The 15,827-nt window shown below is 43.7% G+C and overlaps 1 protein-coding gene across 1 annotated transcript; it reads right to left on the bottom strand.

The window, feature by feature from the left end:
* Window positions 1-695: 695 nt before the first annotated feature.
* On the bottom strand, window positions 696-15,214 carry LOC129691920 (alcohol dehydrogenase class-3). Its single transcript, XM_055628102.1, has 9 exons — window positions 15,120-15,214; window positions 13,017-13,118; window positions 11,117-11,258; window positions 10,333-10,420; window positions 6,945-7,164; window positions 6,606-6,866; window positions 3,572-3,707; window positions 1,874-2,012; window positions 696-1,554 (listed from the first exon to the last, which is right to left on the bottom strand). The coding sequence occupies exons 1-9, from the start codon at window positions 15,129-15,131 to the stop codon at window positions 1,530-1,532; spliced, it is 1,125 nt and encodes a 374-aa protein (XP_055484077.1). The 5' UTR covers window positions 15,132-15,214; the 3' UTR covers window positions 696-1,529.
* Between the last annotated feature and the right edge of the window lie 613 nt (window positions 15,215-15,827).

Genomic DNA, 15,827 nt, shown 5'->3' with positions numbered 1-15,827 from the left:
TTGCTTTTTCTTAGCCCTGTTACTATTCTTCCACCTTCTCTACCCGGCTTCCAGTGACAAGCCAAAGATGCTGTTTTCAAGAACTTGTGAGCCTGTTTGCACTATGGTTTTTGAAAGAAGTATATGACCATGACACCAGGGATCTCATTTGAACTGCATGGCCAAAGGGACAAATTACACCTTTCTGTACTGTCAAAGCAACAGTTTATACGACAATGAAGGAATTTGTATTATCAGTAGCTGGGTCTGTCACTAGGGAATTCAGGCTCTGTTTAAACTTAAATCAGTATTTGAGAGCTGAGAGAACAGTCACGCTTCTGAGCACTGCTCTGTGGCGATCAGAGCACAGCCTCTTGTTTCAGGCTGCTGGGGAAGTTACTGATTCTCTAAGTGGGAGGTCATCCTGTTGTGCAGTCTGCATGTCCCCTACTTGCAAGAAGCATGAGCACATTTACCTCACACTTGTGGAACTGTCAGCGTTCAGTTGATTGAGAGTCCACAGCACTGTTCTCAAAATTCTACCAAAGGCAGTCCCACGGAGTGGGCATGGCTGGTTCACCTGGCTACTTGGTTTGTTGTCATGACAGTATGCATTTATTATCAGGATAGCTGCCTAAATTTTAACACATGAAATTTAAAGTTGGTAATTTTTATCTAACCCAGCTAGCCCCAAATAATTGAGACAGAGACTTAAGTTTTATTCAGCATTTTTTTTTATGCACAATAACTGAGCAGTACCAGTCTAAATTTATCCTCTAAGCTAATCTACCTGCCTCCCACTGTAAATCCCCAAGAAGCTTGCATTTTATGGCTTTGTCTGCTCCAGCTGTTTTCTCATCCTCTCTCCTGGACCTCTGCTCATTGGCTGAATCCCTTAACTCCTCCCCTTGCTGGAAACAGAAGTCCAGCCTTATCAATACTGCTCAGTTATTGGCTGATCAGTTTTACTGACAAATCAGAGAATAAATGGGGGGGAAATGTTTACACAAATTTGAGACAGGAGATTCTTAGAATAAGCAGTACAATAATATTGTGCCTGGATTACAACCAGATGTGAGGACAGAGAAATCATCATTTGAATAATACAACGATAATCTTTACACAGTGCACAATAAAATTATGCCAACAAAACTTAACAAAAATTTACTGAATACATGGTAGTATCCATTTTCTAAAAGGTATTTGCAAAGAATGTTCTGATCTCAAAACCTATGTGGATGAATTAAAAATCAGCCTTTCTTTTGGGTCAGCACTACTGGGCAGCCTAAAAAGCACAGGATGTTCAACTTATACATAAATGCAGAAAATATTTTTATTATGTTAAAATATTCCTTGATGAGGAGCAATTATTTATGTGGAGAGTTCAGAAAACCAACATGACTATTTAATGCCTTGTCCTTGATTAGAGCCTTGATTAGAGCCATTCCTTCTAGTAGTTTTTGAAGACGGTTAGTTTGCAAATCTTCTGTCAGTCTGTTCCTATCCACTCACAGGAAAACGTACAGGATGGACAGTGTTCTCTTCAGTATTTACATCTTTAGAACAGTCCGAATGCTGGGAGAGGAAAGCAATATGAGTAAAACTTCAAAGATGAACTAAAAAGAATTGTATGTGTGTGTGTCTGCGCGGATGTGTTTGTCTTTGGGTGTGCACATGCCCTGGCATGCCTATGGAGGTCACTTCTGTTCTACCATGTGGGAATCAAACTGAGGTCATCAGGCTTGGCAGCAGGCACCTTCTCCCTCTGATCCATCTTATGGTCCCTGAATGGTGAACTTTTACGGCCACTGACCTCTTTGTTTTTATCCTCCCTCCCTTCCTAAGTGTCAAATCATTATTGATTCTGTAATATGAAGCTGAACTGAAAACTCACCTTTTCCCCGAGTGCATCAGCTCAAAGGCTTTGTTAATTTGATCGAAGGACAGATTGCCAGTCACAAATTCATCAACTTTTATCTTTTTGGACATATATTCAGACACCAGCTTTGGGACACTCTCTACACTCTTCCATCCTAAAAGAAATCACATTCTTATGGAAAACTTATGCAACAAGTTTCTACAGTATGCTGACTCATGTCCCGGGTGACACAGAGGCAGTTATAGATTAAGAAGAATGCAAGGGGAATGAGGCATTCTGAAACTGTTGTGAAGAAGAATCAGACATCCTTAGCTGTGAAAAAGCAAACATTTTAGAGTTACTGTTCTTTTCTTATAGTAGGGTTAATAAACACTTGGGCCTGATGGCACAGGCCAGAAAAGCCAGCTACAGTAGAGGCTGATGTAGGAAGGATTTTAAGTTCAAGGCCAATCTGGTCAACTGTGTCTCAAAAACAAATAAGTAAATAAGTTGCAGTATAATTCTATTAGAGAGCACCTGCCTCGCCAGCATGTGCAGCATGTGCCAGTTAAATAGTCTAGGACAATAGAAACCAGAGTTAGACTGACAGCATCTAAGGTAAACAGTATATCACAAAAGAGAATTTTGGTCATGTCCCCCTTTTAGTATACTTTTCAAAGCTTTTCTTATGGGCTTTAAAGAACTTGTTTAAAACATAGTATGGGACCATCCAAAACACCTGGGATGTCCCTTTAGTTTTTCTGAAATCTTATAAGATTTACAAAAAGTTGGGCTATGAGATAGGTTTTAGTATCTTCTCTCCAGCTGAGCACCACAAAAAGACTCTCCAAATTTCGATCTATAGTTCAATTAATGTCAAATGATTAGATGCCGCTTAGGGTTACACTAGGGGAAAATGATCAGGGGACAGCCTTTTAATTTTGCTAAAATGTTTTGTCAATATTTTAGTTTAGGACTTAGTACTGGTTATTATTGAAACCAGGATTATTTGGAAAGAAGCCTAATCATACCAAGTGGTAGCTGCATTCTCTAAGAAAGGCGTAAAAATGGTAACTATGAAACCTAGACATAAAGCCCTGGGCACAGCTTACTCAGCCGGACCCCAATTTCTTGGTTATTAACTTCCTCTTTTTTTCTTTCCTTTCTTTTCTTTCTCCCTTTCTCTCTTTTTTTATCCCAAGGCATTATGTAGCCCAGGCTGGCCTTGAATCTGCCTCTGCCTTTCAAGAGCCTGCCTCTGCTCAAGTGCTAGGATTAAAGGCATGTGCCGCCACACGTGGCTCTTGTTCTACTGTTGAAAGCAGTATTGTATTGTATTGTATTGTATTGTATTGTATTGTATTGTATTGTATTGTATTGTATTGTATTGTGTGGTTCTGTGTGTACTACATGTTTGGTTCTGTGTTTATCGTATGTCTGGGTCCTTGTGTATCATATGTTTGGCTCTGTGTGTACTGTATGTTTTGTTCTGTGTGTATCGTATGTTTGGGTCTATGTGTACTGTATGTTTGGGTCTAAACTTCAGAAGAAGCTGAATGTCTCCCCAGTACCAGCAGTCAACACTGGCTGATTCTGAGGGCCTCAAGTCTTTCATGAAACAATTCATAACACAGATAACCTGTGATGATTTGTGTTAATATAAGAAAATGAGACTGGGATTTAAATTATGACAATGGAAAGAGGGTAGAGAAAATCTATTGATCACCGTGTTACCTCCAAAGGCAGTCCCTTTCCATGTGCGTCCTGTCACCAGCTGGAATGGACGAGTGGAGATTTCTTCACCTGAAGCGGCTACACCAACCACCACACTGACGCCCCAGCCTTTGTGGGCTGCCTCAAGGGCTGCTCTCTGCAAGCACAGCGATAATGTATGAACCACACTGAGAATGCCCTCTTCCCTAGAAACCTCTAGCAGAGCAGAGGCAACACAGAGCCTTTTAAAGAAAGAGCAACAAATATCCAAACTTAATGTTTAGTAATTTTAATTTTATTGAGCAATTATATTTTAACAAGTATCTTTAAAAATTAACCCCAGCATTAAAATAAACAAATCTAAAGATTTTATTTGCTTTCTATTTTAATTTTAAATCCTATATGCACAATGCATATGAATGGATCTAGACCATTTCTTTCTCATGAGTTATAAAAAAATCAACTACTAACGGTCTTGAATATAAGATCAAACTACCGGAAGAAAACATAAGGGAAATACTTACAGCCATTGAACAGGGAGCTGTTTTTTGGATTAGATCTTAACTTAGGAAGCAAAGCAGAAATACACAGATGGGAGCACAGCAAACAAAAGGACTAAGCTAAGCACTGGAAAACAAGAGTGCACCGGAAGCACACAGACCATTTGTAAGCCATGCATCTGACAATGGGCTGACACCCAGAATTTACAAGATCCTAAAAACCTAACAATAACAAACAGCCAAACCGCCTGGGCAAGGGATATAAAAAGATATTTCTCAAAATCAGACACAGACAGCAAACAGACACAAGAAAAGCTGTTCAGCATCGCTAGTCACTAGCGTGACTTAAAACTACACACATCGACTCATTCCAGTAAAAATGACAGTTATCAGAAAGGCTGCAAAGGAACTTCCTAGAATTCTCCATAATAGGCGAAGGAGCAGGAGCTGTCTGAACTGTTCACCCCTCTAGCCTCGGCTCACTCATTAGCTATTAAAAATTGGTTAAGAAAACCACTTACAGCTGGGTGCAGTGGCACATGCCTGTAATCCTAGCACTCAAGGAGGCCAGCCTGGCAAACAGAGTGACTCTGGGGCGACCAAGGCTAGACAGAGAAACGCTGTCTCGAAAAAGAACAACAAAAAGTAAAACAAAACAGAAAAAGAAAACCACTTACTATGTTTTTTTTTTTTTGGGGGGGGGTGGCAATGGTCAAACCCAATGCGATCTAGAAAGAATTAGAAAAGGCCAGTAGAGAATACAAATGAGGAAGAAAGGCTTAAACAGATTTTTCAAGCTTCTGAGATTCTGATTCCAACAGAAGGGAATTATATGACAAGGGAGGAGAGTAGGCAATTAAGGATGGCTCATGCCTGTAATTCTAGCACTTGGGGAGACAGGCAGGCAGATCTGTGTGAGTTTCAGGCCGGCCTGGTCTACAAAGCCAGTCCAGGACAGCCAATGCTAAATACACAGAGAAACCCTGTCTCAAAAACAAACAAACAAAAAAGATGGCGCAGGTGGGGATTTGGACTCTGGCATGGATAATGGTTTCTGGAACAGAAGGAAAAACACACAGAGAAAGGAGAGAAGAAAATGTTTACCAGTGCTCAGTAACCTTGGAGCAGGTCCAAATGACAGCAGCTCTGCAAGAGCCTGTGACAATGTGAAGGCCAAGGTGGTAAGAAAGGAGCTGTTGAGAGTGTGGTCTCAAGAGTGCAGGCCCTGGGATGCAAATTAGTTCTCATAAGACAGGACGGGAAAGGAAGGGTTCAGCAAATCCAGTCTGTGTGCATGAGTGAACATATCAGCTCCAAAGACAGACTGAGCTGCAATGGAAGGCTGGCTCAGGAGGAGAGTCTAGAGGTTCATCCTGACAATGAAATACTAGAGACTAGATGAGACTAGAACACTGTTTGGATTAGAGCCAGGGGTACCATGAGAAGAACCATGCTGTTTGTACTTTTTACCTGATGAGAAGACATTTTCATGGCACCACTTCTAAAAGTCAACACCCAGTCCTCACAACCAAATCATGCTCATCTCCCAAGTCAGACTGTCAGGCAGGGAGGACACATCGCAGGTGAGCAAATTGAAGACATGCCAGTACATCATGAAGCATCCCAATATCACACATGGTGGTCTCATCACCAACTTTAAGCTAAGCTTCCTAGGAATAACTCCTCTCTAACATAAACTCTCTTTGCCAGAAAAACTCCTTCCTGAGAGGTACGAAGAGACTGATGGAGTGGATCAGGTAGAACTGGGGACTCTGGCCAAACAAGAATGGAGCAGACCCGTGTTTACTGCTACTTAACAAAGCTACATGATCTTGAAAGTTTCCCCCATAAAAGATGATAAATATGCTTAGCCACATGGAAACAGTACTCTAGGGATTGATTATTACCAGGTAATCCAACAAAATGTACAAGTTTTATGCTTTTAAGAGATCAGTTTAGAAATACAAGTAAACGCCAACTCAAAACTAAAACTGAAGATTTCAGTGTTGGAGAGATGGCTCAGCAGTTAACAGCACTTTCTGCTCTTACAGAAGACTGGGGTTTGGATCCCAGCATCCATAAGGTGGCTCCTTAACTCCAGCTCTCCAGGGTGCAATGCCCTCTTCTCGATTTGTAAGCATCAGGCACACATGTGGTACACATACATACATGTGGGCAAACCACTCAGACCCACAAACAAATAAAAAAAATGTTAGCCACATGCTGTTGAAGACTGCATCAGGACACTCTGTCAGGGACGTGCGTGCATATCTGATTCCAAGCTCATGCCTAACTTTTCATTTCATGAGATAAGCAGTCAATGTGCACTCAAAGGCAAAGAAACATTTTTTTCTGTTCATCTTTCCCTGAGCCCTTCTTCTATCATTTCCCATTCAAGTAGTTCTAAGTAGTACAAGCAGCTGTTTCCATCCCCTGCTCTCTTTAAAATTAAGTCCTATTAAAGCTTCCTTCTAAAACTTAAACTTTACACTTAAGGAAGGTGCACTTTAAAAAAGAACTCTAAGCACAGAAAGAATGAAGGCACACATGCTCACCATGATCTTTACGTTGCCAATACACTCAAAGGAGTAGTCCACTCCACCATCCGTCATCTCGATGAGTACTTCCTGGATGGGTTTACTGAAATCCTGGGGGTTAACACATTCAGAGGCTCCAAATTCTTTGGCCTTTTCGAATTTATCTTTATTGATATCGACACCAATGATCCGGGATGCACCAGCCACTTTACAGCCCATGATCACTGCCAATCCAACTCCTCCCAGGCCAAAGACGGCACAGGTAGAACCAGGCTCCACCTACAATCAAAGACAGTCTGTAAGTACCCCACTAGGAGTCCCACCCTTACCAGCCAGCCATAGGATCCCAGTCCTTACCTTGGCAGTGTTCACAGCAGCACCGTAGCCAGTTGAAATGCCACAACCAAGAAGGCAGACTTTATCCAAAGGTGCCAAAGGATCAATTTTAGCAACAGAGATGTCAGCCACAACTGTATACTCGGAAAATGTGCTGGTTCCCATGAAATGAAAGACAGGCTTCCCTCTGCAGGTAAATCTGCTAGTACCGTCTGGCATCAGTCCTTTCCCCTGAGTGACTCTGGAGAAGAAGAAAAAGGAAAACGAAAAATGGAAAGCAAGACTCATTTCCTTAGCTTTAGAGGAAAGAAAAATACCAGTTTTAAAAATGATGACCAACAAATACTCAGAAAAGTATCATAAAACAACACCAAAACAAAACAAAAACCAAACCCTAACTTTTAATGCAGTGGCTTACAACCTTCCTAATGCTGCAGCCTTTAATACACTTCCTCATGTTGTAGTGACCCCAACCATAACATTACTTTCGTTGCCTCTCGACTGTGTTTGAGACAGGGTCTCTTTGCTACTGTGTTAACCAGGCTGAGTGAGTTGAGCTTCTGGACTGTTGTGTCTCCTCTTCCAGTTTCTTGAGGGGCACGCTGGGATCGCACACTTGGGCCTCTGCAGCCAGCTCCTGGCCTCTGCAGTGGTTTCTGGGGATCTGAATTTTCCCACCTGAGCCCCCTTCTCAGCCCCAACATTCATCCTTTCCAATAAACACAGTAACCCAATTAACACTCAGATAAGCCCTTTGAAATGTCTACAAGTAAATACACAAACGGAGAGCTGTGCACGTGTACATCTCACACCTTTGCTGACCAAATCCCAGGAAGCCACCAAGGGAAAGCAGCGCACACACCCAACCCAAAACAATGAAGGAGTTCACCACCAGGCAAGTGAACAAACACTGGTGTTTGGAGTGGAGTATGACAGAGCAACATAAAAGCAGACATGCACATAGCAACGTGGACACTGCTCAGAGACACGAACGGAAGACACTTGACAGCAGACGCCTCCTGATCAAACTACGAAGTTCTCCAGGGAAAGCTACCAGGATTCTAGGGACCTCTGAAGGAATTAGGTACTAATGTGGAAGGGACATGTGGGGCACAAAGGGGTGCTGGTTGGTGGGGTTCTCTGGCTGCATCTGCAGAAGGGTCTGCCCAGGAGGTGTGTGTGAGGGTAAACCCTCACTGGGCTGCACATTTACTCTTTGCACACCATGAGTACTGTATTGATGTATGTTCTACCTCAATAAAAAAGGCGACCAACAAGATCTACATGGCCTCAGAGGGTCCTCAAGTGGTGTGACATACCTTACAACAGAACCACCCTTTCTGCATCAAGGGGATTGTTATGCCCTATAGGCTTCACATTTCCCTTATATGGTAACTTTTATTATTCTGATTTGGCAGACGGTAAAACATCTCATAAGGACTTCATTTCACTTAAAAAAAACAAACAAACAAACAAACAAAAACCAAACACATCTTTCCTTCCAAATTAAGCTGTTACAGGAAGAGAATGTAGTCAGAAAATTTGACTCCTCCCCCCCACTCCCCTGTTTAGCTCTTTGAAACAAGGCTGTTTATCTGTAGTCTGGGCTGGCTTCAAATTTGTAATCCTCCTGCCTCTATTTCCTGAGTGTTGAGATTAAAGGTGTGGGCTACCATGCCTGATAACAAGCTTCTGTTTTATATCTTAATGGCTGGCGATACTGGGCAAACTTTGAGATTTCTGAGTCTTAATTTTCTCATCCTTGAAAAGACAGAGCTTAGTAACAGTGATAGTAAGGCCTTAAAGACAAAATTAAGTAACTCCTGTAAAATGTGCTGTTTAAATCACAACACAATTACTTGCTGAGATCTTACCTTTTTTTTGTATGTGTACAGGTGTTTTGCATGTGTGTACAAAATGTGTGTGCCTGGTGCCCTGAGAGGGCATCAATTTCCGTGGCACTGGAGTTACAGATGGTTGTGTGTTACCATGTCAGTGTTAGGAATCAAACCTGGGTCCTCTGGAAAAGCAGCTTGCATAAGTGTTTTTAAAATCATGGAGCCATCTCTCTGGCACTATAGTTTGTGCTAATGAGATCTCTTATTATAAGGCTGTATTAAAAGAGGGTGGGGGAGGTGATTCAGCAGTTAAAAGCACTTACTGTGCAAGTCATGAACCTGAGTTCACAGTGCAGAGCCCATGTGAAACACCAGGCATGACCCCATATGCTTAACCCTAGTGCTGAGGGAAGGAGGAACAGAGCCAGGCTCACACTGGAGCTTGCAGGCCAGCCACACAGCTGAAATGGAGAGCTTCAGTTTGAGCAAGAGACCCTGGCTCAAAGGTATGCGGTGGGGAACTTGTAACAGTTTTCTGTAAGATTGAAACATTTCTTTCTACAGAGAAACTCCTTAGGCAGGAAGGTAAGCAACTCAAAAGAGCACCAGGAAGTCCCTGAAACTGGCCAGATTCACTAGGCCTCTCCCTGCCACAGTAATCAATAAAAGCTGAGAGTCCTCCTGAGATAAGAGAGCTGAACTGCAAAGAACCCTCTGAGACCAGAGCAGCTGTCTGGAAGAGGTTTAGGTTAGAGTCACTTGGAAAGGACTCTCTCTAACTTGTTGAGCGGTCTGTAGCTGCAGGGAACCATGGAGGTGGCTTGGCCTAGCAGTCCTGGGAGAAATATGTTAGGTGTTTTTTAGATTAGAGTTCATGGCTCCTGAAGCACAACATGCCTTCCAGTTCCTGAGAGACCTATGCACTCCCTCAGGTATTGAATGTTTCTCTGTATGTTTCCGTAGTAGTCAAGGAAGCATGGAAGCTTCAGGGAACAACTGATCTTAGATATTAATCTTGTGTTCCTTATATAGCTTTCAACTACATTGTATAATGGCAATTGCCAGTATATTGTTTCTGATAAAGGTATAAAATGCCTGATTGCTCTCAATAAAATTGCTACAGCTTCAGTGCTGTGGACCCTCCAACTGGCCTGATTTAATTTCTTGAAGGCCATTTGAGATGACCTTGGTGCAGTAAGTAAGCACAAGCTGATGTGGCTGTTTTTGAGTATTTCTGTTCCTTTAAGTAAACCCTCACCCACCTTCCTGTAAGCAATCCCAATAAAATGGTTCATGGTTCACCAAGCTGGATTAGGTGCTACCTGTACTTTAGTCTGTGGTGGGCTTCCTATCTGGAATGAATAGACATGTTGTGTCTCTCCAGGAAAACTGTCACACAATGCACCTGAAGGTGGGTGGGGAAGTAGGTGAGAGTGAATCTCATTGATGTCCTGCTGTGGCCCTTGCAGGTATCACAGACACAGGCGCGCGCGCACACACACAGGCACACACTCTAAATTTTTTTTTTAAAGAGCTATATAATACATTAAAACATATCAAAAGATACTAACCTTATTTTCTGGCAAAGGTTTGTTTTAGGATTCAGGCAAAATTTGCACTCTCCACACTGTGGGATGTAAAGTGGGATGACAGTATCACCTGAGAAGCAAATGTGAAGTTATTATCCTGAATGGTGTAGCTGGCTTTAAGTCAGTGGTTCTCAACATGTGGGTCGTGACCCCTTTAGGGGTTGAATGACCCTTACACAGGGGTTGCATATCAATTATTTACATTAAGGTAACAGTAGAAAAGTTACAGTTATGAGGTAGCAGTGAAACACTTTTATGTGTCAGGGTGACAGTAACATCAGAGCTGCATTAAGTGTGGCAGCACTAGGAAGATTGCGAACCAGTGCTCTAAGTGAACACAGCAGGCCTCTTACTCTCATCAGCTGACACACTCTGGAAGAAACAACCTCAAGGCTGAGAAACACTATCTAAAGAGCATGGTTTAGTCACTGACCAGCCATGCACAAAAAAGTACGCTTCAAAGTTCTTGATCTAAAAATGAAACTCTAAATTATTGGAGGATAACAATGTGCTTGAAAAACATCAACTCATTGATGCATCTCTAAAAATTGACACTTAACTTGCCAAATTTGCTTTTGATAATGTATTTAAAAGTTTCAAGTGAAAAGCAGCCTGCAAAATCAGAGGAAAAATCAACACAAATACTTGTTCTTCCAAGATAAGGCGTGAAACTAACCTTGACTACTGTATAGTTGTAAATAAATCGATGTAACATCCCTACAGAAACAAGCCAAAACCATCACAGTGCTTTAAATGCCTTCCTTACCTGCCTTCAGCTTTGTGACCCCTTCACCAACGCTTTCCACAATTCCAGCACCTTCATGTCCCAAGATCACCGGGAAACATCCCTCAGGATCAGCTCCACTCAAGGTATAGGCATCAGTGTGGCAAACAGCAGTGGCAATGATCTATCGGGAATTTCAGAAAAGCATGTAAGTACGTGCACTCAGCCAGAGATGTAAGTCGAGTAAAAGGCACCGTGCTTCAGGGCTTCATTGTAGATACATTTCTTTGATAGGTTCACTTCTCCTGAACTAGCGTGCTTACCACCCATGGCATCCTTAGACTCTGTGGACTTGGTGCTGGTAATGAGAACAGTGGTGCATTTATATGTAAGGAGGTGTGGCACCGCTATTTTCCTTTCTGGTGCAATGGGAGCCAGTAGAGGTAAAGCTGGTGGCTTCACCAGCACTGTGCCTTCTGTTGTCAAGAGGGTGGAAACAGCTGGGGCCATCTCACTGCTGGCTTCTGAACTTGGGGACCATGATGCCTAAGAAGACATTATTTCAGAGAGATGCCTGACTGGCCTGTGCTTTTGTTAGTGGAAACGAGTCCTTTCCACTAACATACACAATTTCTATTCAAACAAGTCTTTCATTGAACTCTCTCTGCCATCTAAGAATCATATCTGGGGGCTGAAAAGATGGCTCAGTGATTAAGAGCACTTACTGCTCTTGTAGATGACCCAGTTTTGGGTTTTCAGCACCCACATCAGGCAGTTCACAAAGGTTCCAATGCTCTCCAGTCTCCTCAGGTTCCTGCATGCGTGTGGCGCATATAAACTCATGTATGAGTTTTATGTTTATGCTTAGGTAGCATATAAACATAAGCATTGAAGAAACAAAGCAATTCAAGGCAAGGCCATGTTTGTCTTTATGCTTTGCTGCTCCTGTCCTATGCATCCACTCTTAGCTGTAAGCCAGCAGTTTTCCGGGGATGAAGCTGTCACTGGCCATCCTACTCATCTTAGTCTATCTAGGTCAAACTGCCTTCTTTACTGGCAAAAGCACAATCAGCCCAGTTCCTGAGCATGAACAGAAATACATAAAGTATCATAACATTTCAGATTCTTAGCTCTTGGCTGAAAAGGACCTTGAAAAGGTTTTGTGCTTCTCAACTGGATGCATGTGAACCCTGGGACACTGGCTAGTGTGCACAGTAATGGCTCGACGATAAAAAAGAACCATGTCTCCTTTCCTTGAAGGAAGCATTGTTCCAGAATGTTACGAAACAGACACATGCAATGGGTATGACTTTAAAGCATTAGTTTTGTATCATAAACACAAGCAGAAAGCAGAGAGCAAAAACAAAAGTTTTAGAGACGCCAAGGTGTCAAAGGTCTCTCGAGAATGCTGCCTTCTGCCTCTCCCTAGGGTGTCTTCTTAGCCATGGTGGAGGGAGAGGAGCAGGGGACTAATGAATCCACTGGACCCTGGCCTTGTCCATCAGGGGCAGAAGATTTTAAAGCTCTCTAGGCAAGGGAACTTCACTTTTTTATTGCTCTAATAAACCAAGCAAAACTGAAGACTATGTCTACTCTTTGTTTCTAATGCTACACCATGCTTTGTGAGTTATGGGATTAGCAGAAAGGGGAGGATCATACAAAGCCACCATAAACCCAAACTATAAAATGTTATACTGTGGTTACCTGCTAATCCATAGGTTTGGCTTCTCAGCTTCAGAGCAAATACAAAAAGATGGAAAGGACTGCTATGAGGGAGGACAAGTGGGAGGAGGATTTCTAGATTCTGCAGCTGGAAGGCTTCCAACGCCTTCTCCTTGACACTGCCCTTTGGGGTTTATCCTCTGTGGCCCTCAGGTCTACTCTTCTATCCAGAGGCCTAACCCATGAGCCTTTTCCACTAGTACCTTGGCCATAATGTTACCTTAATTCGAACTTCATGAGCCTTTGGAGGTGCCACTTCTACTTCCTCTATGGAGAGAGGCTTTCCAGCCTCCCAGGCGACTGCAGCCTTGCACCTGATCACCTGAAGTGGGGGAAAAGGGAGTAAACATTTACCCTCCTAAGTTATAATTACTTCATGGTCAATTCAGATGATGATGAGTGTACCAGGGCTGGGGAGATGGCTCAGTGAGCAAAGCGCTGGCCATGCAGGCCTGAGGATCAGAGTTCGAATCCCCAGCACCACACCTGGAGGTAGTGGCCTGTCTGTAACTCCAGCACTCAAACAGCAGGGGTGGGATCCTCAGAGCAAGTCAGCTGACTAAAGCAACTGTACTGGCGATCTCTGTGTTCAAGTGAAGATCCTGATTCAATACATATGGTGGAGAGCAACTGCAAGGAGACCCTCTGATGTCAGCCTCAGACTCCAAGTGTCCACATTTGAACATGCATAAACACACTCATACACACTGCAAATTCAGACACAGGCAAAACTAAAGAAATAGAAATAAAGTGAACAACACAGAAAGACGTGTTTCCTCAATGTAAAATGGAGAAAGGTTTTTAGGTTTCATATAAATAATATAGTTAAACATAGATAATCAAAGGGCCAGGCATAGCGAGGCAGACCTTTAGTCACAGCACTTACAGGCAGAGGCAAGTGGCTCTCTGTAAGTTTGGGGCCAGCCTGGTCTAAATTCTAGGAAAGCCAGGGCTACACAGAGAGATCCCATATCAAATCTTCGCTTCAAACCCCACCACTACCACCGACCAAAACAATGTGTGTGTGTTTAAATGAAGGGATGAAGAGATGGCCGAGTGGTTAAGAGCACTTGCTGCTCCTGCGGAGGGCTCCAGGTTCATTGCTCAGCAACTACGTGCTCACAACTTCTTGTAACTCCAGTTCCACAGGACCTGTACTTTCTTCTTGCTTCTCAAGGCTCCTGCACGCATGTGGTGCATATAAATACACACAGGCACATACAATAAACATTTAAAAACTGTAGAAGATGGAAGGGAGGCGGAAGGGGAGGAAGTGAAAGAAAGAAAGAAAGAAAGATAAAAGAATGAATACAGAATCCAGGTCCCAAGCTAGGGAAGGAGATCAGTAGAAGAGCACTTGCCTTAAATACCCTGGATTTGATCCCCCACACAACAAAAGGCAAGCCAAGCAAAGAACAATAGCATAATCCTACTATTGTAGGTTTGGCGAGTAATTCAGGAATCACAGGTTTATTACTATGTGTCCTAATGATTTTTTTTTTTGGGGGGGGATAGCTTATAAAACCTCACTCTAGTGCAAAACTGCACAGTGTAAAAGATCCTAAGAAATATCCAAATGGGCAATATGTAAAAATACCACAACCATCTCTAGCTAATGCATTAGCCATTGGGACCCGAGACCGACTATTAAGTGTAAAGTTTTGAAAGCTTAGAAGAGTGAAAAATATTTCAATTTAAAAATACTGATAACATGTTGAAATAATGTTGTGACTACTAGGCTGGTTAAATATACCATTAGAACTAATTTTATGTATTTTTAATGTGGTTCCTGAAAAGTTTAAATTTCCATATGCAACTTACACCGTGCATCTAGAGCAATGTGCTATCAGCGATTACACTCTGTACAGGCCCTCCTTACCACGGAACGTTGGGTTTTGATCAGTTCACTTGATGCTTATGAAATGTGTTGACAGAATAAAGGTTGCAAGTCACTGGGCTAATGGGAGATGGAACTGAGAGTCAACAACGTGATTTAAAGAAACAGGCACATGGTGCTGCGCACAGAAAGCGAAGGCCGAAGGAAGAGATTAACTTTGCTTGGTAGTTTTGAGAGCAACCGGTGCTCCAGCTCCGCCATCCTGCGAGTGCGTCACGGACAAACTACTCCGTCCCGCGAGTAGGGCGGGGTCTCTTCCCACCGGCTCGGGCGGACCAGGGCAAAAGCAAAGCTGCTCTCCAAGCGCGAAGCCGAAACAAAGCCTCCTTGCCCTCGCTGCGGCTTGCGCTCGCCATCTCCGGCGGGCGGCAGCGTCCCACTCCGGCGCTCCCCTCCTCCGCTCCGGCCCCCAGCGCGCCTCCATACCTGGTTCGCCATGTCCGTAAGTTCGGGTTCGGGCGCTTTGAACGTTCACTATTGTAGCGGAACCCGGGTATGGGCGGGGCGTGCGTGAGGGGAGGGGCTGAGTGAGCAGGCGGGGCGTGCGTAGGAGGCGGGGCAAGGAGGGCCGGGCCTAATGCCGGAAGGGCGGGGCCTGGGTTTTGGCGCCCCATCTCCGTAGCTGGAGAGGCCTAAGATTTTGGCCTTGGGTGGCGAAGCTCTTTACTCCGGGTTGGCCTGACGGAGTCGCTGCAAAGCCTCTCTGTTGTATTCCTTTGTCTAATTTTGGTGCAGTCATTGTACGTTAGAAGTGAGAGAAGTATAACTTGAGGAAACCGGAAAGCCACTGAAGCACGTGAGAAACAAGCCGCGCCTGTCCGTGTTCCCGCCCCCGCCTCGCTCCGCCCCGCCCCACCCCCGTCCCGTCCCTCCCCTCCCCACTGAGCCCTCCCCTCCCCGCCCCTGACTTTTTTTTAAGGCTTCTTTTTTTTTATTGTTTATTATTATTAGTTACATTTTATTAACTCTGTATCCCAGCTGTATCCCGCTCCCTTATTCCCTTCCAATCCCACCCTCCCTCCCTCCCTCCCTCATCTCCTCCCTGCCCCTTTCCAAGTCCACTGATTGGGGAGGACCTCCTCCCCTTTCATCTGGCCCTGTTTTATCGGTTGGCTGCGAAGTCCTCCTCTGTGG

This window comes from Psammomys obesus, unplaced genomic scaffold (genome assembly GCF_907164565.1).
Source record: "Psammomys obesus unplaced genomic scaffold, mPsaObe1.curated_primary_1811, whole genome shotgun sequence".
In the NCBI taxonomy this organism is placed as follows: Eukaryota; Metazoa; Chordata; class Mammalia; order Rodentia; family Muridae; genus Psammomys; species Psammomys obesus.
This window is presented reverse-complemented; position numbering and strand designations above follow the sequence as displayed.

Coding starts and splice junctions, on each gene's coding strand:
- LOC129691920 (XM_055628102.1), bottom strand. Junction 2,013..3,571: donor GAAAGGGACTGCCTTTGGAG/GTAACACGGTGA, acceptor GATTTCTTTTAG/GATGGAAGAGTGTAGAGAGT. Junction 1,555..1,873: donor CTGATGCACTCGGGGAAAAG/GTGAGTTTTCAG, acceptor TTCCTCTCCCAG/CATTCGGACTGTTCTAAAGA.